The sequence below is a fragment of the Erinaceus europaeus genome, chromosome 3 (genome assembly GCF_950295315.1).
Source record: "Erinaceus europaeus chromosome 3, mEriEur2.1, whole genome shotgun sequence".
Taxonomy (NCBI): domain Eukaryota; kingdom Metazoa; phylum Chordata; class Mammalia; order Eulipotyphla; family Erinaceidae; genus Erinaceus; species Erinaceus europaeus.
Window position 1 is genome coordinate 123,443,264 of NC_080164.1, and position 26,801 is coordinate 123,470,064.

At 34.4% G+C, this 26,801-nt stretch overlaps 1 protein-coding gene across 1 annotated transcript; it reads left to right on the forward strand.

Moving 5' to 3' along the window:
• Positions 1-401: 401 nt before the first annotated feature.
• ALB (albumin) lies at positions 402-19,058 on the forward strand. The gene is made up of 15 exons (XM_007523550.3): positions 402-558; positions 1,207-1,264; positions 2,594-2,726; positions 4,725-4,936; positions 5,609-5,741; positions 6,872-6,969; positions 8,880-9,009; positions 10,399-10,613; positions 11,555-11,687; positions 12,598-12,695; positions 14,313-14,451; positions 15,049-15,272; positions 16,443-16,575; positions 17,460-17,527; positions 18,891-19,058. Exons 1-14 carry the CDS (start codon positions 480-482, stop codon positions 17,499-17,501), a joined length of 1,827 nt encoding a protein of 608 aa, XP_007523612.1. The 5' UTR covers positions 402-479; the 3' UTR covers positions 17,502-17,527; positions 18,891-19,058.
• The last annotated feature ends 7,743 nt before the right edge of the window (positions 19,059-26,801 follow it).

The window sequence follows — 26,801 nt, forward strand, 5'->3', positions numbered from 1 at the left end:
TAAAAAAGAGATGGAAATCTTCTCGTGAGAGTTTGCATTTTTATTGATAAGTGCATACATGCAATCAGTAAAATATACAATACAGAACTTATTTTTTAGCACATCTAAGCTAAGCCAGTGATTTGGTTAAATGTTGCTAATATTGAGAATTAATGACAAATCACAATTACAGAACATGATAACAAATAATAGGTACAAATTGTTTTAAGTCTTATGTAAAATTTGATGTTTTACATAACTTTAATGAACTGACAAGGCCTTGTGAAGAAATCAGTTCAGATGGCAAACACACAAGGGGGTTAGTCAAACACTCTTTTGGCAAGACCGCTATGAATTTTGTAATCACTTGGGAGCCAATGAAATTCAAAGATGAGTCTAGTTAATAATCTACAACTATTGGTTAGAGAAGTATATTAGTGCTGATTTTCCTCTAGTCATTCTACCTTTCCTCTTCTCTCAACCCCACAGCCATTGGCAAAATGAAGTGGGTCACCTTCCTTTCCCTTCTCTTTCTCATCAGCTCTGCTTATTCCAGGGGTGTGATTCGTCGAGATGCACGTAAGAATTCTCTTTTACAATTGCCAATTTTTATTTTTATTTTCCTTGTCAGAGAATGTTCCAGTAAGCCCTGTGTCTTTAAAGATTGACATTTTTTCTTTACCATTATTTGAATGTGATATTTTATAATTCTGAACTCTTAGAAGGGGATCTTAGTAATATACTTCTAACATCCTAGATGAAAGAATTGGTGAGATTTGTTTACCAACTGTTATTTCCTTTTGCACATGCTGGACTATTCAGTAATTTAAACTTCACAGAATATACCTGGAGACAGTTCAGAACACCTTGATTTTTATAAAAAAATGAAACCAAAACAAATTTATGCTGTTAGTCTTATAAATAGAACTTATATTTATATTGTTCATTTCATTCTGTACATTCAGTTGCTACTACTGAACACTCTAAGAGCAACAGATTTTATCTGAATTGCAATATGAGTCTATAAATGTTCAATGATTTTAAAATGGAATGATTGAACATTTCATAACTCCTGTTTGATTACAGGGAACTTAGTTTTCAATAATTCTAAAATTATCTGTGTGAGTTAGAGATTACCCAAGTAAATGGAGAGATATATAAAGTGTTACCATAATCGGTTGCTTTTATTTTTAGAATGTAAACAAATTTTGTTTCTCCTCCCTGCAGATAAGAGTGAGATTGCTCACCGGTTCAGTGATTTGGGAGAACAAAATTTCAAAGCCCTGTAAGTTAAAATATTGAAGAACTACATTTAATGTTTCTAGTAGTATTGGTTACAATTCTAAAATTCTTATATTCACCTTTCATGAGAGTCTAGAGTCTAGAACAGTAATTTCCAGTAGCATTTTCTATTGACAGAATTGCATTGACAAAGACACTCTGTATCATTGCTGTCCAATATGGCAGTCACTATCAGAGGATCAAAAAGTTTTAAGTATTTATTAATATCTGTATAGTCACACAGTGGCTATTATATTAGACAGTAAGTTTTTAATAATTTTAATTGAAGTAGCACTGATTTTATGACATTAGACTCCAAGTATACATTGTTATCATTCAATATCTGTACATACTACATTATGTTCTCTATTAAAAGTCTAATTTCATCTTTCAGGGCCAACAAAATAGCTCACAGGATAGTGTGCTGCTTTGCTGTGCATGCTGTTTATTATATTCCTTTACCTGGGAAATATTATCTGTCATTCCTTAGGAACATAGTAGTAATTTTTCATTTAGTAAAAAATGAGAAATTAGGGTTACGGAAATAGTTCACTTGGGTAGTATACTATTTTGCTATGTGTATGGCACAGTTTCAAACCAAATCCCCACCCTCTTCTTCCTCTCCCTCTCCCTCTCTCTCTCCCTCTCTCTTTCCCTCTCCCTCTCCTCTTTCTCTCTCCTCTTTTTCTCTCCCTCTCCTCTTTCCACTTCCTCTCCTCCTCCCCTTCTTTCTGCCTCTCCCCCTCTCTGCTTTCTTTCTATAAGAAAAGAAAGTAAGTCTTTGTATTTCATCTGTAATTATATGGCCCAATTATGTATCAAAAGGGATTTAAGGGGACCAGTTGGATTGTTATAGATGAGAAAGCACATTATGACTGACCATTATTGAATTTTAGGATTCTTTACTGAGAGAATTCAATACATGAAAATAAGAAAAAAGAAAAAAGAAAGTAAAACAAACAGAAAGAACACATAGATTATTTTTAAGTGTCATATTTTATTGCAAACTAATTAAATGGAAGGGGTGTATGTATATGCAGATATACTTATCTTACATTGTTAAAGGCCTGTGTAATATATCTAGAGTTAATAATTAGGTCTGTTTAGAATACATTTTGATTGCTTGCTCTATGTGTGTTTGCTAACATGCACAGAAATATATTTAAACATTATGGAAATATATATTCTTTGTTGCTAAATCATATTTTCTGGTTAGAGCTCAGATAGTAGCTGATAAGAATAGTCTTTCAGATACACAATTAGTTCTTTAAAGGAGCAACCTAATTTACATTAAAATTCTGTTACACTACATTCTTTGTGTTCTTTGTTTCAGAGTGCTGATCACCTTTTCCCAGTTTCTCCAGAAGTGCCCATATGAAGAACATGTAAAATTAGTGAAGGAAGTGACTGACTTTGCAAAAGGATGTGTTGCTGATGAGTCAGCTGAAAACTGTGAAAAGTCAATTGTAAGTACATTATGATTTTAAGTGTTACCTTTTACTTTAAATAATTTTGAGTGACCTTTAAAATGGACAAATTGCTTCTTTATTGACAGATGCACTGTATTACTTTCATAGTTTTTAAAGCATTTTTAATTGAGATACCTATGACAACCTTAGAGTAGTTATATGGAATCTAACATTTTTAAAAGTCTCTTATTAAAATTTGAAGTTTATTTCTTTTTGTAGAGACAAGTAGTGATAGCATAGTTTTAATATTCAGGAAATGTTCTACTGATTTCTGTTCTAATTTTCTGACTGTAGTAAAATAAAAGGACAGCTACATTTTCCTCATTTGAGATAAATCTATATTTTCACAATCTTTAATTAGCCACGGCATTCATTTGTTTTGAAGACCTTTGCATTCTGGAATTTTCACACAGGTCTTCAATCCAAGGAGTGGTTCATGTTTCTTCTTTCTTTCTCATCTCTCTCCCCGCCTCATATATATAATTTGAAAAATGAGCTAAGCATTTTATTTTGTTTATTTTTTAGGAGTTAAGCATTTTAATACATTCTATGCAAGTAGTTTATTTTCCTCAAGTTATAATTAATTTCATATTAAAAAAATGTGGTGGGGCCGGGTGGTGATGCACCTGGCTTAATGAACACGTTACCATGCTCAAGAATTTGGTTCAAGCCCTGCTCCCACCTGCAGGTGAGAAGATTTATGAATAGTGAAGCAGGCCTTCAGGCTTTTCTGTTTCTTCCTTGCTTTGTTTTCCCCTCACTTATCAATTTTTCTCTGTCCTAAGAAAATATATATGTATATGTATATATATATATATATATATATATACACATATATATAAAGAAAAAATGAATTAAAAAAAAAAACAAGGAAAAATGGTCACCAGGAGCAGTGGATTTATAGTGGAGACACTGAGCCCTAATGATAGATCACCTAGGAGGCAATAAAAAAAAAGTAGTGGGAATAGGAAGGATTCATACTTTATATGATTTATGCCTAAAATATGAAGATCTACATTTAAAAAAATTTTTTAAATCTTTTTAAAGCAAAGCATTATTTAAAAAACCTTTATTTTATTTTTTTGGATAGAACAGAGAGAAATTAAGGGGGGGAGAATGATAGATAGAGAGTGGGAGGCACCAGGTGGTGCGTTCATAGTACAAAAGGCAAGGATCCCAGTAGACTCCGCTCCCCACCTGTAAGGAGATAGCTTCACAAGTGGTGAAGCAGGTCTGCAGGTGTCTTTTTTCTCCTCCTTCTATCTTCCTCTCCTCTTAATTTCTCTCTGTCCTATCCAAAAAATATAAATAAATAAATAAATAAATAAATAAATAAATAAAGGGCCATAGGAGCAGTGGATTTGTAGTACAGGCACCGAGCCCCAGCAATAACCCTGGAGGCAAAAAAAAAAAAAGTGGAGAGATATAAGGAGAGATTTGTAGCACTGCTTCATCACTCTTGAAGCTTTACTCCTGCAGGTGGGAACCAGAGACTAGAACCTGGGCCATTGTGCACGGTAATGTATGCATTTAACCAGGTGCACCAGTACCCAGTCTCTGAAGATCTACAGTCTAGTGCATTAAAGTAATTAATTTAATTTATAGTAAACTGCATTTGTCAGCTTTCTTAGTGCTATCTACTAAAAATTTAAACATCTCAAAAAAGAGCAGAAAAAATGATTTGCCTGCTATTTAAATGTCTATTTCCCCTGGAATTTTAATTTATTGATTATTCTCCTAGGAATTCCTCAGGTAAAAATAGCAATAGTTTGAATTTCTTAAAGCCATTTTACCCTTATTTCAATCACCATCATAGTGTGACCATCAATTCTTATGAAATTTGTATACAGATGATCAAATCAAGGTAACATCTCCAAACCTGAGAGAAAGTATGATTTTCTAACAAAAGTTAACCCCCCTTTTCTTTAATGGCTCACTAGGCATGAAGAAATTAAAATATTGTCTTGTAACCTGAATTTTCTTTCTTTCATTTAGCATACTCTCTTTGGAGAAAAACTGTGTAAAATGCCATCTCTTCGTGAGATGTATGGTGAGATGGCTGACTGCTGTGCTAAACAAGATCCTGAGAGAATAGACTGCTTCGTGCAACACAAAGATGACAGCCCCAACCTCCCTCCCGTGGTGAGGCCAGACCCTGAGGTTATGTGCACTGCCTTCCAGGAGGATCAACTGAAGTTTGCAGGAAGGTAAGTAATGAAACTTTCAAGCTACAAAGTTATACTTTACGTTGTTATGACTCTTCATAACAACTACTATAGAATATTTTAAACATTCAGATTTGGAAAGTCTTGTTCTCACAACAATTTATAAGCAATTAATATATGATACTGTCTAACTTTACATGATAAAAATCTGATAAAGATTTTTTGAGTTTGTTGAAATGATAGTATCAATCAATATAATGTATAAAATTTTTAAAGTTGACAGATGTTAAATGTTATGAAAGTATTTATTTAGTTATCGTCATGATTTAAAATTTTTTTCAATATTGTCTAACTACAAGTTACTCTTTTAAGAAGAATATATATATAACATTTTCATTGAGTTACAGAGTGGGAAGACAAGGCTATACAGTATCTCTCTTTCTCTTCCCCCTCTCTGTCTTCCCCTCCTTTCTCCATTCTCTCTGTCCTATCCAACAATGACAACAACAATAATAACTACAACAGTAAAACAACAAGGGCAACAAAAGGGAATAAATATTTTTAAAAAATAAATAAAAAAATTGTTTAAAAAGAAAAAAAAACAGTTGATAAATCAGATGTCTTTTGAAGTCATTGTAGGAGGAATTACAGTTGCTCCTATAGTCCTATCTGCTATAGAAAAATAACTGCCTGTTGTCCTTTTTCAAACATTAGTTATTTATATGAAGTTGCCAGAAGACATCCTTACTTTTATGCTCCAGAGCTCCTCTACTTTGCTGCAAAATACAAAGACGTTTTAGCAGAATGCTGCCAAGCTGCTGACAAGGGTGCCTGCCTGACACCAAAGGTATCTCCCAGAAGACTAAAAGATAGTTCAGAATCAAACCTCAGATAATGGATATGTTGTGGTTAAACGGGAGCCTTGAGTCTGTTATAAACTGTTTTCACTTGGTGATTAAAACTTCTTCCATCTCTCTGTACCCAACTCCCCCCCCCCCCTACTTTGAAAACCTTCATCCTCATTACTCTCCTTTTTAGTTTGTCCAAAATGGATCTGAGGGGCTGGGGTACACCTGGTTGAACACACATGTTACAATGCTCAAGGACTAGGGTTCAAGCCCCCAGTCCTCACCGTAAGGGGGAAAGCTTCATGAGTGGTGAAGCAGAGCTGCAGGTGTCTCTGTCTCTCTTCCTCTATTTACTCCTTCCCTCTTGATATCTTGTTTCTATCAAATAAATAAAGATAATGAAAAATGGACCAGAGAGAGGGAACGTGAACCCATTTAGACATTTTACCTCCTTTTGAGTGGTGTGGTCCTTGAAGTGAAAAAGAGAAGCTCATTAGTAAAAATTCATTGTAAGAGCCTCCAGGCTTTTGTTTGTTTTCATTTTTACCAGTGCGCTGATCAGCTCTTCTGGCTTATGGTGGTAAGGAGCAGGGGAATTGAACCTGAGACTTTGGAACTTAAGGCATGAGAGTCTATTTGCATAACCATTATGCTATCTACCTCTGCCCAAGCCTACTTTTTTTTTTTTATTGACCATTTTCTTTCTTTCTTTCTTTTTTTTTTTGTGTGTGTGTGTATAGGTAATTCAAGGTGGAGAATTTACTGATTTGTTTCATTCATTAATTCATTTGTTTAGCCCATGAACACTCATTTGCTACTGCATCATCTTTGCTAAAGAGTTTATTGCTGCTATGCAGGAAAATGAAAGAGGAATTAAAATGGATTAAAAATCCATTCAGTTTCCATTGTCTCTGTCATGGATCTTAACTGACTAGTCTTCATTAGGACAAGACTAGCTTTTCCTCTTCTTCTTAGAAAAATAAATATTTTACAACACTGAGTATTTAGGAACTGAGTTATAAATTACCTATTAAATATTTAATTTAGTATAGTCTGAGTATATGAATAGGTGTTTCCTGTAGAACTTTTTGTTGTCAAATGTTTCCAAAAATATTTTTCTTTTTTACAGATGGATGAATTGAAGGGAAAAGCACTGGTTTCAGCTGCCCAGCAGAGATTCAAGTGTGCCGGCCTCCAGAAATTCGGAGAAAGAGCTTTCAAAGCATAGTAATGAACCAATTATATGTTATTTATCTTTAATTTTTGTTATTTTAAAAATTGATTTAACATGGTTTACAGAATTATACAAACATAAGAGTATGATTTCATACCTAGACAAGTATGTAAGATTCATCATCAGACCCACAACCAAAATCCCAGTGTTATTTCACCAGAGACCCCTCTAGCCAGTCCCCCAGCTTCTCTTGCTGTTCCTTTTGAGAACCCCCATAATTACCACAGACCCTGAGTTAGTCTTGCTAGTACTTCTTACAAGAGCATATATTATTTAATTTATACTCCACATGAAATAAATCACTCAGTAATTTCCACTTTCTTATTTATTTCACTTAGCATGATCATCTCAAATTGAATACATTTTCTCCTGAATGGCACTTGTCTATTTTTAGTGGCCGAGGAAAAGTCCACAGAGCAAATGTTCCATAGTTTATTTATTCAGTTGTGTGTGAATGGGCATGTGAAATTCTTCTGTATTTTGGCTCTTGTAAGAAGTGGAAGACATACTATTTTTATGTTATTCAGATGCAAACAATGATGATTTAGTTGACACAATTGTACCTACATATGGTTTTTTTACATAAAACTGTCACAAACATCTTTTCTATTGTCTAAAATGTAGAAACTTACCAGAGACAAAGTCAGAGTATACAGCAGATTTTACCCTAATTTACTACTTTATTCAAAAAGCCTAAGAATTTAAAGGCTATTTTTTTTTTTTACTTTTTAGAATTTTTTTTTTATATTCGCCTATGTTTACAAAGCCTAGAGACCTTGTTTTAAGTAATAGTTCACTCATTTTTATAATAACACTATGATTAGGTTCTTTATTTAATTTTAGAGTGTTTTCTCATTCTTTCATGTTCTGATAATTTGATACTACCATCAAAGTTACTTGTTACTTTCTGATAGTGCTAGTTTTTTCTTCTTAACCTGTTTTATTTGCATGACTGTTTTTCATATGACTTAGATGTTTCTAGGAGAGCCCTTCAATAGGTCCATAATATCCACCCTCTTTCCCATTAGTGAGGAAACAACACAGAAAGGCAGTAAAATGAAAGTAACAGACATCTTGCAAGCTCTCTGGATATTATCATTTGAGCTATCTTTGTTTGTCATCCCTACTATTTACATTCCCAACTCAATAGGCAAAACAACCCAAACAAAACTAAGGAACTGGTTGGTTTCAGGGAAGAAGTATTATAATTATGATTATGATTATTTTTCTGATTCAGTCAACTCTGAAAGGATTTTTGAAAACATGGATAGCTTTTTCCATCTTGTGATTATACTTAGAGACTGTATTGGGTCAACTGTTTGGTAAAACGGTGCTTAATCAAGACAACTTAATTCTGCTGAAGTTAAATTTCTTAGATATCACTAGTAGTTAGGAGAATATGCTTTAATAAATTAAAAATAAGATGGCTCGAGAAATATGGCATGTCCAGTTAATAAGATGCTTTCACAATTATCTATTTTAGAACTCACAACAATCCTTCAGTTTAGTTTGCTGTAATGGCTGTAGAGACTGAAGCTCAGAGAGGTTAAGTAACTTGATAAGGGTCACACAGTTCATAAGAGATACGTCTGAAGGTCAGTCTGGATTCCAAACTTGATATATCTCAGCATGTAACTTCTTTTAGAATTCCTCTTTGATTTCTGTTTTATGAGTAGAGGGAATTATAAACACCAGACATTCTTATAATTTTGTTGTAAATTAACATTTTGCTCTGATTACAATTAGGTTTATAACTAGTACTAAGATCACAACTAAAGAATGCTACTGTTTATTTTTCTATGTGATTCTGTCCTAGATTGTCTGATTTTAAGTAACATTTTTTAGAAGTTTCTTTTAAAAGTCCGTGCTTGTAACGTTTCAATTGGGGCACTTTTTCTTTTAGTGCTGTAGCCCGCATGAGCCAGAAATTCCCTGCTGCTGACTTTATGGAGATTTCCAAGATAGTGACTGATCTTACCAAAATCCACAAAGAGTGCTGTCATGGTGACCTGCTTGAATGCGCAGATGACAGGGTAAAGACTTGTTAATAGGACTTTTGGGGCTTTCTTGCTTCACGTTAGAATTGTTCTTTCAGAATCCTCCTCCATCTAGGAGGAGGATTGATAATTGAAGACATTATTCAAAATGACAGACTCTTCTATATTCTGTCTTAACTCTGTAAACATGTACATGTTTGTGTTATATTTGTTTCCTCAAAATGAAATATATTTCCAAACCCAGAATCCTAAATATCAATTTACTTTTTGAAAACTGAGATGTTTTTCAGTGCATCTAAGTCCTGTGGTTATGATCTTGACTAATTTTTCAAAAATTCTCACTGTTCTTTATCTAGCTTAAAAGTCTCTGGATTTAATATGCATGAAATATTTATTATAAATAGGATTAGGTTTTAATTATCTTAATATGTTAGTAGTAGAAGTATAAATTTCAAATTTAACTGAGACATTCCCTTTACTGATTAGACTTTTAAAAATTATTATTTTCTTTATTGTTTCCAGGGTTACACTGCTTTGGGTTGATTCTTTTCAGATAGAGATAGAGAAAGCAAAGGAGAGAAGGAAAGTTACATCAGCATCAAATTTTATTCCAAGGTAGTGGGTCTGGGCTTGAGTCTGGGTCATAGGCATGATAGATAGACCAGGCACTGCCCAGGTGAGCTATTTTGCTGGTAATGATTAATTAGTCCTTTTCTTTTCTTTTCTTTTCTTTTCTTTTCTTTTCTTTTCTTTTCTTTTCTTTTCTTTTCTTTTCTTTTCTTTTGTTTTCTTTTCTTTTTCTCTCCTCTCCTCTCTTCTCTCTCTCTCTCTCTCTTTTTTTTTTTAACAGAATACTGTTCAGCTCTGGCTTATGGTGGTGCGGAGGATTGAACCTGGGACTTTGGAGCCTCAGGCATGAGAGTCTGTTTGTATAACCATTATGCTATCTACTGTCTGCCCTTCTTTTCTTTTCTTTTCTTTTCTTTTCTTTTCTTTTCTTTTCTTTTCTTTTCTTTTCTTTCCTTTCCCTTTTTGTTAACATTTACATTTTTTATTAATAATTTAACAAGTGTTTAGAAGATCACAAAATTACAAGAGTCTAGTTCCACACCACACTGGGAACCACATTTCTGTTTTCTTCCACTCTTCTTAAACATAACTTGCCAAAGTTCTCACATAGTTTTATAGTCAGTTTGGCTGCTTTTAAAAAATTTATGGACATGTCTTAGTCATTCTGTCTGAGTGTCCACATTAGAATAACAATGAAGAAAAAAAAGAATAACAATGAGGATATGTTATAGTGTGTGTGTTGTGTATTTATGGTCTTAACATATTAATGAAGCTGTTTTGTTAAAGTAATAAAATTGGGGAGAATGTGTAGTAATGCCAGTTTATGTAGAGCTATTTTCATCAACATGTTTATAGGCTGATCTTGCCAAGTATATTTGTGAAAATCAAGACACAATCTCCAGTAAACTGAAGACATGCTGTGATAAGCCATTGTTGGAAAAATCCCATTGCATTGCTGAAGTAGAAAGAGATGATTTGCCTGCTGACTTACCCTCATTAGCTGCTGACTTTGCTGAAGATAAGGATGTCTGCAAAAACTATCAAGAAGCAAAAGATGTTTTCCTGGGCACGTAAGTAAATAAAGAGCTTGTTTAATCTGGTCTCAGGATTTATGAACTTAAAAGACTCTTCTTTGGAGTTGCTATAAGTTAGGTGTTGACCACAATGTTCCTTTAGAATTCTAGTCTGTTCAATTTCTTGGAAAAGTTAGTTCTAAAAATTTGTCATAAAACAATATGTACTTTTGTCAGAAGTTCAATCTAGATAATAATGTAGCACAGCAGTTTCTATTATACTCTTTATTTCATGAGAGAGTGCTTGTATGAAGTAAAGATGGAGGGAGTGCAGTTCTCCAGCATCTGCAGTGCAGATACTGATACTCACCTATTCACAACTTGTACCTCCCTGTTGAACCACTTTCCTGGATGCCGTAAGTTTCAAACTTATTCCCTCTTCATGTCTTACTCTTTAGAGATATTTATGGAAACATTTTGCTTCCTCAAAAATTATATACATATTAATCTTCATTTATTTATTGAGAGTGTTTTTTAAACCTATGGCACAATACATGTATGGACATATGCAGAACATTTGTTTACTTATCCTAACATATTTTTGTCCAAATTAAATGATATTCACATATAAACATCAGGTGCCAGGAAACCAGAAAGTGTGTGCTCTGCATCATTATGTCATGTGCTTCTCATAACCTACTCTGTGAGATGCACACTATTATGATCCTCATTTTATAGAGGAAAAATATAAGACTCTGAGCATTTTTGATAAATTGTAATACAACCAAATGGAGGTAAAACATCAGAAGCAGTGGTAGAGCTATGATTTAAACACAGGGAGTCCAGCTTTGAAGTTCAGATCCTTTGATACCCAGCTTCACTGCATGGGGTTTAGTGAGATTCATACCTGGGAGAATATTTACCTTTGAGGTTAGGTATGTAATTTTATTCCTTGCTCATTTGCCCAACTGTCTCTACTTTACTTTTATTGGAATTAGGTTTTTGTATGAATTTTCAAGAAGGCATCCTGAATACTCCCCGACAATGATACTGAGATATGCCAAGGGTTATGAAGCCACACTGGAGAAGTGCTGTGCTGGTGCTGACCCTCACTCCTGCTACTCCAAAGTGGTAGGTTTCCTGAGAAAGAAAATAGTGTAAGAATGTAAAATATTGTAAAATGCAATCTGGGTCTTTTCTTGAGTTGGTTTCAATTCTATGTTCTTAAACATTAAAGAAAAAGTCTTAAAGTAGGGTAATTCATGAAACCTAGAACAATCTAGAAAAAATGATCTAAGAAGAACAATTTCTAATTTCACAAAATATGCACATGTATTCTTTCCTAAATTTAATACTCATGAGGGAAGTGGGATAAAACAAAATTTATACTAATTAGGTGTGTTCACTTAGGTATGAAGCAATTTTTTTTTTTTTTGCTATGAAGCAATTTAACCTACTCCAAGATTTACCAACAAGTGAGAATTGAGGTTGAGATTTTATAAAATCTGCTTTAAAACTTAAAAAAAATTTTAAATTATCTTTATTTATTGGATAGAGACAGGCAGAAGTTGAGAGGGAAGGGGGTGATAGAGGGGGAGAGAGAGACAGAGAGACACCTGCAGCGCTGCTTACCACTTGTGAAGCTTTCCCCCTGCAAATGGGGATCAGAGGATCCAGCCTGGGTCTTTGTGCATTTCTCAGATATGAATACCTTCTGCATCCCACTTAAAGCTTAGAGATCAGAAACAATATTGATTAAATAAAAATGGGTAAGGTGACCTAGATAAAACACCAGCAGTTGCACTTCAGTGCCCATAGATAGTTAATCACATGTAGTAAATATTCTCACCAAATAACAGTAACAATTCTCATGAATGCTGATATTAGGCATTGCAGATTTATTTACATGACTTTGTTAAAAAAAAAAAAAGGGAGGGGAAGAGGGAGAAGAGGACTTACTTTAGAACCTATATTCTATTTAAAACAACTTGTATTTGGTACTCAGGTGGAAGAGTTTAAATACCATTCTTTTATATTTTAGTTTGATGATCTTAAACCACTTGTGGAGGAGCCTCAGAAATTAGTGAAGGAGAACTGTGAACTTTTCAGCACTGTTGGAGAATATCAGTTCCAAAATGCGTAAGTATTTTTATTTATTGACTATTTTCTCTAGCAAAATGTAACTAAAATATATAATATTTATATGTGAAAAAAAAGAGAGATTGGGATGAGAGAGCCAGAGCATCTTATTGAAGCCGGAATTTATGCATGAGGGTCCTGTTCTATTTACTGCACCACCTCCTGGGTCATGATAAATAAATTTTGATAGAAAAGAGGATAATTTCCTGTATTTTAGAGTTTGAAGATAATTTTAAAGGTAAAGAAGAAAAAAACATTATTTTTACTCCAACAAAACTTCTTTATATAAACGCTAAATATTTTGGGGTCAGATGAGAAAAAAAATCTACAAAAATTGTTACTACAGGCTAGGAGATAATATATGAAAATTTACCATGCCTGAGGCTCTGAGTCCCAGGTTCAATCTCCAGCACCACAATAAACCACAAATGAGAAGTGATCTGGATTAAATATAAATTAAATTAAGATTAAAAATTGCAATTACTGAATGTGTAATTTTTAAGGCTTAATACATAGATAACTATCATCACTGATAAGAATTCAGTATATAATTCTAATTGTTTCAATGAAAGGCTCTAGATGGAGAGATAAAATAGTTGATGGGATTTGTGACAAAAATGTACATATGAATGCATTTTAAGCAAGCTTCCTCTGGATAGTGAGAAAGAAATACCAAATCTTGGAATTAGAAACTAAGGATTCTTCTAAAAAGATAAGGTGTAGTCTATGGACAAATAAAATACAATAATGCTTTGCATAACAGAAGACTGTATTGAGAAGCAAATAATCTACAAACTGGTAGACTAATGTCCAGTTTTAATGGAACCCTGTTATGGCTGTAAGTCTAGAAGAAACACAACATTCAGTAGACATTGTTCAGTGTATATATGTTAGTTAACACTCTTCCAAATGTTGTTACTTCAGTACAATAACAATAGCCAAGGGGTTGTCTTCACTTTGGCAGACTACTAAGTTGAAATGATAACTGGTTTTTCTTTCTTTCTTTTTTTTTTTGTTAATGATGATTTAATATAAAATACTATGTTAGGTGGATTGCCTACATTATTTCTTTTAGTTTCATCCTTGCATCGTTCCTGTTGAGTTAGATGTGTTTCCTCCCATTTTTAAGATGAGAAAATTTATCTACAACTTTCAGATTTAGTACTGATTTCAAATTTAGTACTAATATAGATTTATTAAATTCTTTTTTATTTATTTAAACACCTTTCCCACCACCAAAAGACTGTGTCCCATCCCATTGTCTCCCCACCCTGCCCCGTGAAGCCAAACATCTACCCTCACCCTCAACCCAGGGTTTTTACTTTGGTGCCCTACTCCAAATTAAATTAAGTATGTTAAATTCTTAATATATTATAAATGAAAAAAACCATATATATTAGTGCCACTAAATTATAGTAAAACAACTCATTAGAAAAGTAATTCACTAAGATTTTTCATTTAGACTTTAAAGCTAGGTTTAAACAGTTCAGTATAAAGTGTTTTCACTTCTCCCATTTCTGTAATTTTGACTGTTCTCTACTTAACTTGCTATGTAAAAAAAGATAAATTCTTTCTTGACTAAAAAAACCCCCACTTATTATCAATATTTTATGACAGCCTCTTGGTTCGTTATACCAAGAAAATTCCCCAAGTGTCAACTCCAACTCTTGTGGATACCGTAAGAAAACTAGGAAGAGTGGGCACCAGGTGTTGTGGTCTTCCTGAATCTGAGAGACTGCTCTGTGTTGAGGACTATGTGAGTATTTAAAATAAAAGTCAGGTAACAATGATGAATTTTGCCTCTTAGTGACAAAGCAAACTTTCTAAAGTAGGGATGGCCTAGTGTGTGTGTGTGTGTGTGTGTGTGTGTGTATTTCTGGTAGTACTATCCAAGATCTCGTTAATACTTTATTGTTCTAACCACCATCATACTGCATACTGAGACCTTAGATAAGACCCTAAAAATAATAAATTGTTTCAAATGTTTTCCCACAAAATTTCCATGCCTTATCTCTCTGGCATGTTTATACCTCTCTGGTTCTTTTTTCCTTTATGTGTCAATACAAGACTGTTGCCTCCCTAGACTAACACATATCTCAGAAATCACATCCAGTTATTTATATCAATTGTTTTCTCAAGTGGGTCATTATTCAGATGTGAAATATTTGAGAAAGAAAAGACATTTAAAAGTTCCTTTTCATTTGTGGATCTAAATGCAAACAAATCCCTGCCTCAAGCCCACCTTAGAATCAGTGCTTCTAATTAAACTCTGACACTTGTTTGGTTGCTATAAAGTAGGAGTTCATTGAGTACTTTAAGTTGTAATTTTGGACTATTCTTTCCTATTTTATAGTTGTCTCTGGTTCTGAACCACTTGTGTGTGTTGCACGAGAAGACACCAGTGAGTGACAAAGTTACCAAGTGCTGCAGTGAATCCTTGGTGAACAGACGGCCATGCTTCTCTGCTCTGGAAGCTGATGAGACATACGTGCCCAAAGACTTCAGCGCTGAAACATTCACCTTCCATGCAGATATCTGCACCCTTCCTGACACTGAGAAAGAAATCAAGAAACAGACGTGAGGAATATTGCATTATTGCATGTGTTTATAGTGAGCAATGTAAATTGAATTAAACAAGTTTTTCTGAAGTAGCTTCAGAAGAGAGTATACTTATTGGCCTTACTAAGCTGATTAATCTGTCAAGAGAAAAATAGATAGTATATATTTTTTAACAACAAATTCACAAATTTTATTATAATATTGCCTATAGATCATTCAAAATCATCATTCCACAGACTAGAGCTACAGTAGACCAGGTTCAGTAAGAAAGGTTGAACAATTATCTGAACAAATTTACAGATAGTAAACTTATATTGAAATCATAGATGTATTTCGAGACATAAATGGTCATTTTAAGTTTGTTTCATGGAAATGAATACATGAGTCAAATTTTCAGTATGGCTTTTGAGAATGAATATTGAATATAATATAATATAATATAATATAATATAATATAATATAATATAATATAATGCCAGTCTGAGGCTCAGTTCCCTGTTGCTATCCCAATTAAGACTGCATAAAGTTATAAAGTTTCTAATGTCTCACTGGTTTCTGATCATTACCATGGCCTAACGAGTAACATAGAAAAGCTACCATGTCCATGTAGTGCTCAAACACTATTTTTCATGCAGTTGTCAGTGAAAGAACTACCAGCTCCTATGAATGAGGCTATATAATTCCTTATGGCTTCTACACTATTAGCTTTTATTGGGGATATATTCTATAGAACAAAGATAAACATTGTCAAATTAGAAACTTTTCAGTGAATCTAAGATTTTAAGGTTTTAAAAATTTTAAAGGATCCTCTTCAGTTCTTCAGTAGCTATGAGATTCACGTAACACAACTTCTAAAATGTGAATGATATACAAATATAGTCAAAGAATTCTTTCTAGTGATTTACCAATAAGTAATTTATTGAGATATAACATTATAGATGTTTAACACTTTATAGTGATTATATCTTCTGATTGTACTCACTAATCTATGGAGGAAAATTTTATTTTTTTTCATTATACAAATGACATATTGAATCTTATAGTGGTAAAGCTGCATCTCAAGTTCTGTGTTACCTGGTTTTCAGACTTAACACAGTTGCACTACTGCTTATTGTGCCTGTTGTTTTTTCTGTCCAGTAGATTTTCTGCTGTTCTAATCTTTTATTATTTTTTTTCATCCAAATGCAGCACACTTGTTGAGCTCTTGAAACACAAGCCCAAGGCAACAGATGCACAGCTGAAAACTGTTATGGGGGATTTCACAGCTTTTCTAACGAAGTGCTGTGCAGAAGCTGACAAAGAGGCCTGCTTTGCCACAGAGGTATTGGAGTTGTCTTTATTTTAATATCTAGTTTTCTTTGTTGTTTCATATGATCAGGCTAGGGTTAAGGGGTCTGTCTGTATCTGAAGGGTGTCTGCATAAATGTGAGGTAGGAATCTTAGACTACCTTCAACAGTCTGACAAAGCTCATTATAGTTCCATATCTGTACAACCTCATCATTCCTTTCTGTCTTCTTCTTCTTTTTTTTTTTTTAAACATAAGGTGGGAGGTAGAGAGAAACAGAAAGGGAAAGAGAAGAGAGAGACAGAGAGAAAATGAGACACCTGTAGTAATGCTCCACTGATTGTGAAGTTTCCTTCATGTAGGTGTGTGAGGGGGGTTTGAATTCAGATCCTTCCTTACACATGTTAACATGTATGCTCTACTTATGAGCCACCACTTGGTCCCCACAGATTTTTTAAAAAAAATCTTGTGGACTGAACCCTTTTATTAAGCGTGTATAATATTTTTCTTTCTCTAAACTTGTGATGTTTATGTATACAGACAAAAAGATTCATAAGCCCTGAAGTCTTTTGGCAGTAACATAATTACGTCAAAATGTACTTAAACCTGTCTATCAAACAATCCAGCTTTGTGATTACTTAAATCTGAGTGCTCCAATTTTATGTTAGTGTAGTTTAATTTAAATGTAGGAATCTTTTAATGTTCTCATTATGACCTGAATGTCAATTTTTATTTCTTTGGATGAATGGGTCTCAGTTTATTTTCTTTCTAGAGACCCTAGTACTAAACTGTAATGAAAAGCTGTGATGTGCAAGATTACTTTGTAACCAACAGTGAATGACTATATAAGTGTTGACTTTTTTTATCATAAATGACTGATGCTGATATTTCATCCATATTTGCTTTCCTTTTCATCCAGGGTCCAAAACTTGTTGCTACATGTCAAGCTGCCTTAGCCTAATATCAGTACAACCCCAAGTATCTCAGGTAAGTGTAATTTAATTTTTGAAAATTAACTCTAGTAGTTATTATTAAAATAGCAAAGGTGAATTTACCCTTTTCTAACAGCCACATAAGCACTATTCAAAACTTTGTTTATATGCTAACTTATTTCTCAAATTTTGCCCAAGTTGAGTGCCATTATTATTTCCATTTTGCAAGTGGAATATGAAGGCATAGATCAAGGTATAGGTTAGACATTTACCCAAAGACTACATAGCTAGAGGAGATGGAGTCACAATCCAGAATCCAAAACCAGAGACAAAAAGAGCTGCTTTCTTGTTCTGCTGTAATGTGACACAGTAGGTCATCATTCAACTGAGCAGTGATTCAGCAGTGGGAAACTTGAATGCTAGGCTAACTTCATGAACATGAAGCCTCGTAGGTACTAGAAACTGTTGAAAAGCAATAATCTCTATGATCCAACCTAATAACTTAACAACTCAATAACACATTCATATCATTGAAACATCATGACAGTTCTACCTTATGTGATATACTTTATAGTGAATTATTATTAGTAAATTTCCAATGTGTCAAAATCTGTGCTTTAGTAGATTTTTTTCCTTATTATGACAAGGCCCATTTAAAAAAAATGTAGATCTCTGACATAGACAAGTTTTTCCCATTCAGGTGCAATAATGTGGGAAATTAAGAATGATTGGGTTTTCTATTTTTTTTTTTTTTGAAGAGCTGGAGGGGTTGAATCTAGTCAGTGTCTTGTGCATATGAAGCATGTGCTGAGCTTCCTTCCCAGGAAAATTTTTACTTCTTTACAAGAAAGTGAGAGAAACCAAAGCACTGTTTCACCACTCATAGAGTTCCACAATTTTATTTTTGCAGCTCTCATGTGGTGATGGGGTTGAACCCAAGAAGTCGCCTAAGAACGTGCTCTGTCTCTGAGCCACCTCTCAGAACTTGAACTTTGCTTAAAAAAGAAAGCGAGACAAGTTGTCTGGATATATATGTGTTTTAATTAAATAATTAATTAAATAAGCAATAATACCTACCTAATTAAATAATCAATTAATTAAGCATTAATTAATTAGTTAAAGAAAGAATACTTGCTTAAATGATTGTTAGGAATGATAACGTATTCCTGTGATTTAAAGCCTGAGGCATCTAATAATACTGGTGATGAATGGAGAGATTTGTAGTATGCCTGCAGTATCATCTCCCTGAGTCCAACAGAGGAATCAGCTGCTATGAATCTAGGACATGCTTGAATTACTTTCCTTGGTGGAAATTATAGAAAGATAGTATAAGCATTTAGCATTCATTGAAATAGATTTGAAAATCTCATGCTATATGAAATTTGTAATATACCAATATTTGTACTTTTCTTTTACAGCCATCCCTGAGGACAAAAGAAAGGCACATGAAGACCCAGAGCTAACTCACCTGTTTTTCCTTCCTGTTGGTGTAGACAGATATCCTGTCTCACAATTCCCAAATCTTTAACATCTTACATTCTTTCTCTGTGATGCAATTAATAAAAATAAAAAAGAGTATAATATAATGGTCCACAAGTCTTATTTTTCAAAGATATACTGATATCCTGAAAGTTTTGTAGGTGTTGTAAAAGTTTCACTGCTTCTTTTTATCTACTTTTGTGGAGGCCTCCTAATTTCTTTTCAGCCAATTAATTAAAAGAAACATTAGTACTCTACTGAGTTATGGGTCATAAACTTTCAAAACAACATTTTGGCACAATGATAATTCTGAAAAAGAAATAAAGATAAGCATGCATAACAACTTGGTTTTCCCTTATTATTAGCACTCAACAAGATATGCCAGGGTCACAAAAGAGAGGGATGATTGTAATCATCATTAATTAAATTGGGGGAAAATCTAATCCTATAAAATATTAATAAATTTTAGGGTTTCAGTCATAAAGCAAAAGCTTCCAATCAGAATGTAGGAATAAAGATTTTCTTATAAAAGAACAGCAGAAGAAAAAAAAAACCTAGTATAACAAAACTGTTCTACATAACATCTAAAGGGATTCTAAACACACACACACAAACACACACAACCACACACTAACACTCAGAATCTTCATACTAGAATGGTATTGAAATATCTTAAATCTATAATTTCCTAAATATCAATGGTTTAACTCACCTGCACAGAGTAGGAGAAATATAGCCCAGCCATATCTGCTGGCTGGAGTTTTATCTGACTTAATAGGACAAAAATAGGTTCAAAGTGAAGATAGGAAGCCACCATACAAGTTAATGGACCATAAAAAGAGAAAGGGACATATATAGTGTAACAGACTTCAAAGAATTAAAGTAACAAGAGATAGGGAAAGGGATAGAGAGATAGATAGTGGTAATACAGAGGACTTTAATGTCTGGGACTTAGGTTTAACCCCAGCCCCACCATAAGTGAAAGCCTTGCAGTGCTCTGGTCTCCCTTTCTCTCTGTATTCTCCTCTCATTAATAATAATAATAATAATAATAATAATAATAACAATAATAATAATAATAAATCTATAACAAGCTCTCTGAAAATTTGATAGGGAAGTCATAATGCTCAGGGGTTCCATCAAGCAACTAACCTAAAATTAAATAGAATGTATTTTCCAAATGAAGGGAAAACAAAATATATAAAGTGGTTTCTGAGAAAAAAAGAAAAGATACACAAGCAGCAATACAATCAGAGTATGGGATTTTAACACCCCACTATCTCAAACATACTGATTAATCAGGCAGATAGATCATTAACAGGGCACCAGAATTAAAAGAAGAGATGGATAGGTTCACATGGAATATTCTCAAAGTTTGATATGTTAAGTCACAAAGAATGCCTCTATAAATCCAGGAGCATTGAAATCATTCCAAACATCTTCACAGACCACAGTGGAGTTAACATTCAGGAATAAAAAAAGAAAGTCTCAAAATATGAAAACTCAACCATGTGAAAGTAAAGTGTTGGGTCAAAAAGGAAATTAAAATGGTTTTGGAAACAAATGAAAATGAAGACATGAGCTATCAGAATACTTAGGACACAACTGAAGTTTAACTGAGAGGTAAATTCATAGTCAAACAGGCACATGTCAAGAAATAACAGAAAACTCAAAGAAACACAATGACTTTACATCTGAAACTCTTAGGAAAAGAACAAAGGAAACCCAAAGCAAGCAGGAGAGAAACAATAACAAATAGAGCCAAAGTAGATAACATTGAAAAACAAACAAATAAAAATACAAAAGACCAATGAAGTTAAGAGCTGGTTCTTTGAAAGGGTAAACAAAATTGATAAACACTTGGCAACACTTAAAAGTCATGTAGCCTGTTAGTTTGTATACTTTTTATTATAATAAAAATTATTTTGCTACTGCATGTATTACTACAATTTGCTTTTGTAACTATATAATAATAGCAGTGCTGTATAGATTCATTTTAAGTATGGCTTTTAAAAATATTGTGCTATGTTTAAGTCACCCTTAAATTGTTTCCCTTCCATTTCTGAAATTCTATGCTCCATACTCTGTCCTGTCTTCCCTGTTGCCCTCCTATCCATTCCCCCCTCTCCCTGACCCCATACACATACTTTGACCTCACCATGACAGAAACAGTTACTTTCCCATGTTTGCACAAAGTTAAGAGAGAGCTAGGAGAGAAGTGGAAATGATAGTCCTGGTTAATAAAATGTCCAGGAGGAAGATTTAGAAAATGTTGTGTAAGGTGCTTAGGTCTGTCTATATCTGCTACAAGTAGGGTCATCCAGATTTACAGGAGAGCTTAACTTGAACATAACAGAGCTCTAAAATCTTAAGGCAGGCTCTGGTGTGAGAGGGTGGCTTGGCAAATGCTTTGTTCTTACTGGCTGTTATTGTAAGCATAGAATATTGGACCAGAGAAGAATATATATATGTAGTGTGTGTGTGTGTGTGTGTGTGTGTGTATAACACATATTCTCTCTTACCATATCATCAGGGGGTACATAATAACAACATAGTTTATCACTATGAATATTCAGGTTGAGTTGTCAGTTAAAGTAGTGTTTGCTAGGTTTCTCCAACATACAGTGATTTCCCCCCCCCCCTCCAGATTGTTTATTAGAGTGAGCCACTAAATCCAACTCACATACCAATAGAAGAAAGCAAGGGATAACATTCAAGGAAGAGAGAATATTGACATCAAGTTTAGAATTCTCTTGTAAAAAAGTGTTATGACTTGACTCCATTTGTCTACTTATTCCACCATTTATCACTATGGGCACATTTATTTATTTATTTATTTTTTTCATTGGGGTAGTTAATGTTTACAGTAAAGTCATTAACACATGAATATAAATTCATTATGCACCAGGACCTAAACATTCTCTTCAGTCCCTCTCTTCCTCTGCTGTGCCCAGTCTTTTTTTTTGTTGATATAACATACTATGCCCAGTCCATGTTTCATTTTGTGTACCCCCTTTCTGTCTTATTAAGTCCCGCTTATAAGTGAGATCATTAAGTTAGTTGTCCTATTTTTTGGCTTATCTCACTTAACATTATGCCATCAAGTTCCATCCAAGATGATGAAAAGGAGATAACTCAATAACTTTTAGAAGCTGAGTAGTATTATATCATGTAAATAAATATATCACAATATTTTAGCCACTCATCTGTCATTGGGCATCTAGGTTTCTTCTAAATTTTGGCTATTACTGCAATGAACATAAGTATACATAGATCTCTCCTGACAGATGTTTTTGTTTCTTTTGGGTAAATCCCCAGAGGATAGATAACTGGGTCGTAGGGGAGGTCTATTTCTAGCTTTCTAAGGAGTGTCCAGTCTGTGTTCCAGAGGGGTGGGGCCAGCAGAAGTGTCCCTTTTCCCCTACATCCTCTCCAATATTTGTTGTTAGTCTTTTCTAATGTATGACATTCTCACAGGTGTAAAGTAATATCTCATTGCTTCTATTTGCATTTCTCTCACAATCAATGACTTGGAGCATTTTTTCATAGGACTGTTGGCCTTTTGGATCTCTTCTTTGGTGAATGTTCTGTCCATATCATCTCTCTCCTCACCTTTGGGTGGGGTCATTTGCTTTCTTTATTGCCTAGTTAGGTGAGTTCTTTATATATTTTAATTATTGGTTTTTTTGTCTGATGTATGGCATGTAAAGATCTTGTCTCATTCTCTAAGGTGTTTCTATTTGGGTGGTGATTCCTTTTGTATTGAAGATTTGGAATTTATTTTTGTTATTATTTCCCTTGTATTTGGCCTTGAGTCATTGAAGGTGTCTCTAAAACTTAGACTGAAAAGAGTTAAGAGTTATGCTATTACAGTGGTTATCATTGGGAGATGGGTACATGGGGACAGAATTTTGGTGGTAGGTGTGGTATGGAAATACACTCTAATCTTACAAACTTGCAACCCACTATTAATGAAAAAATTAAAAAAAATTTTTTTATATTTATTTACTCTCTTTTGTTGCCCTTGTTTTATTGTTGTAGATATTAGTTGTTAGTGAGGTCATCATTGTTGGATAGGACAGAGAGAAATGGAGAGAGGAGGGGAAGACAGAGAGGGGGAGAGAAAGACAGACACCTGCAGACCTGCTTCACCACCTGTGAAGGGACTCCCCTGCAGGTGGGGAGCCAGGGGTTCGAACCGGGATCCTTAAGCCGGTCCTTGTGCTTTGTGCCAGCTGTGCTTTATCCCGCTGCACTACCGCCTGACTCCCAATGAAAAAAATTTAAAACAATTTAAAAAGCAACAATAGCAACAACAACAAGAATTTAATTGACAATTCAAGTTGCTATTACTTCAGTCAAGTTGATCCAAATTGAAACTTGTAAAAACTGAGAACAAGGGGAAGCAATTACAGAAGCCAGACCTTCCACCCTCTGCAACCCACAACGACCCGGGATCCATACTCCCAGAGAGATATAGAATGGGAAGGCTATCAGGGGAGGGGATGGGATATGGAGATCGGGTTATGGGAATTGTGTGGAATTGTACCCCTCTTATTCTATGGTTTTGTTAATGTCTCCTTTCTTAAATAAAAATATAAAAAAGGGGGAAAAACTGAGAACTATGAATCAAAATATATGTGTTACTATTTATAAGATATACATTTTATGAATATCGGAATTATAGAAGTATAGTTATTAATTTTAAATGTCTTATTTTTATTAGTCATCTAATATTGATTTACAAGATTGTAAGGGGTATAATTGTAAGTAAACAGAGTAACCAGGGAAACAAAGAAGTTAAATGAAGAAATGGATAGGTTAAACCTGCTAGGCATCTTCAGAGCTCACACCAAGGAACATTGTGAAGAACTGATCATATGTTAGGTCATAAAGACAGCATTAATACATTAAGGAAAACTGCAATCATTCCAAGCATTTTTTTTTGTGGTCACGGTGGAATTAAACTAATATTCAAGAACGAACAAAAAGTTTAAAGAATCTCAAAATATGGACGTTTAAGAGTATGATACTGGGAGTTGGGCGCCAGCGCAGCGGGTTAAGTGCACGTGGTGCAAATCTCAAAAACCGGCTTAAGGACCCTGGTTGGAGCCCGGGTTCCCCACCTGCAGGACAGTCGCTTCACAGGCGGTTAAGCAGGTCTGTAAGTGTCTCTCTTTCTCTCCCTCTCTGCCTTCCCCTCCTCTCTCCATTTTTCTCTGTCCTATCCAACAACGATAACCTCAATAACAACAATAACTACAACAATGAAAGACAGCAAGGGCAACAAAAGGGAAAAAAAAAAGGGTATGATACTTAACAACTATTGGGTCAAAAAGGAAATTAAATGTTCCTGGAAATAGATGAAAATGAAGAAGTGGTGCACCGGGTTAAGTGCAGATAGTACTAAGCGCAAGGACCCACACAAGGATCCCTGTTAGAGCATCGGGCCTGGCGGGGAGGGGGTCGCTTCACAAGTGGTGAAGCAGGTCTGCATGTGCCTACCTTTCTCTCTCTTTCTCTGTTTCCCCACCCTTTCTCACTTTCTCTCTGTACTATCCAATAAAATGGGAAAAAAGTGGCTGCCAGGAGCAGTGAATTCCAAGTGCTAGCACCAATGCCCAGTGATGCCCTGGAGGCAAAAAAAAAAAAAGGAAAGATATGAAACTGAAGACATGAGTTATCAGACTATTTGGGACAGTTGCAGATGTTACCATGATGCCTACCCGACTTCCCTGGGCAGATGACCCCACCAATATGTTCTGGAACCTCACCTCTTCAGTGCACTACCCAACTAAAGAAAGAGAAAAAGGCTGGGGGTATGTATTGACCTGCCAAAACCCATATCCAGAGGAGAAGCAATTACAGAAGCCAGACTTTTCCATCTTTTGCACCCCATAATGACCCTGGGTCCATACTCTAAGACCAATAAAGAATAGGAAAGCTTCCAAAAGAGGGGATGGGATATGGAACTGGTGAAGGGAATTGTGTGGAATTGTACCCCTCTTAACCCTATGTATGGTCTTCTTGATCATTATTAAGTCAATAAAAAATAAAAAGGAATTTTATAGCCAAACTGGCACACATCAGTAAACAACAAAAAAGCTCAAGTAAATAATCAGACTTCACACCTGAAGGATTTAGGAAAAGAAGTACCAAGGAAATCCAAATCAAGCAGAAGAGTGAAATAATAAAAATTAGAGCAGAAACAATAACATCAAAACAAAGAAAAGCATAAAAGTCAATGAAGCTAATGGCTGGTTCTTTGAAAGGGTAAACAAAATCAACAAACCTTGGTCCAACTTAAAATTCATGCAGTCCTCTATTTGTTTATTTTTTATTTTAACAGATTTTCATAATGCACATACAATCACACAAATCATTTTTAAACCTAATTAATATTAAGAATGCTATTTAGTTTCATTTTAAACATGGTGCTTGCAAAATATTTTGTTGAGGCCATATCAGAACAATCTAAAACTCTACAAGAATGACATTAAAATATCTTCTATCTTAGATATCAATAAATGTCAATGGCCTGAATTCACCTATTAAAAGGTACAGAGTAGGAAGATGGATCAGAAAACACAACCCAACAATATGCTGTCTACAGGAAACCCACCAAACTCAATAAGACAAAAACAGACTCAAATTGAAAGGATGGAAATCTATCATACAGGCCAATAGCCCACAAAAAAGGGCAGGAACAACTATTCTCATATCTGACACGATAGACTTTAAAATAGATAATATTAAAAAAGATAGGAATAGACACTACTTAATGCTCAGAGGATCTGTCAATCAAGAAGACTTAACAATTGTTAACATCTATGCACCCAATGCGAAGCCATCTAAATACATCAAACATCTACTGAAAGAGCTACAGTAATATATTAACAGCAACACAGTCATAGTAGGGAACTTCAAAACCCTACTCTCTCAACTTGATAGATCATCCAAGCAGAAAATCAATAAAGACATAAGAGAGCTAAATGAGGAGATAGATAAGATAGAACTATTGGACATTTTCAGAGTCATTCATCACAAGAAACTGGAATACACATTCTACTCAAGTCCACATGGGTCATTCTCAAGGATAGACCATATATTAGGCCACAAAGACAGCATTAGCAAATTCAAGAGCACTGAAATCATCCCAAGCATCTTCTCAGACCACAGTGGAATTAAACTAACACTTAACAATCAACAAAAGATTAGTAATAGTCTTAAAATGTGGAGGCTCAACAGTACACTCCTTAACAACTACTGGGTCAATAGGAAATCAAGGAAGAAATCAAAATGTTTCAAGAGTTCAATGAAAATGAAGACACAAGCTATCAAAATATTTGGGACACAGCTAAGGCAGGACTGAGAGGGAAGTTCATAGCCATACAAGCACACATTAGGAAACAAGAAAAAGTAGAAATAAATAGCCTGATTGCACATCGTAAAGACCTAGAAGAGGGAGAACAAAGGAACCCTAAAGCAACCAGAAGGACACAAATAATGAAAGTTAGGGCAGAAATCAATAACATTGAAAATAAGAAAACCATACAAAAGATCAATGAAAGTAAAATTTGGTTCTTTGAAAGAGTGAACAAAAATCAACAAACCTTTAGCCAGACTCACAAAACAAAAAAGGGAGAAGACCCAAATAAATCAGATAGTAAATGAAAGAGGAGATATCAAAACAGAAACTGCAGAAATTCAACATATCATGTGAGGCTTCTATGAACAACTATATGTCATCAAGCTAGAGAACCTGGAAGAAATGGACGATTTCCTAGATACCTACGAACTTCCAAAACTAAGTAAAGAGGAACTAGATAACACGAACAGGCCCATCATTT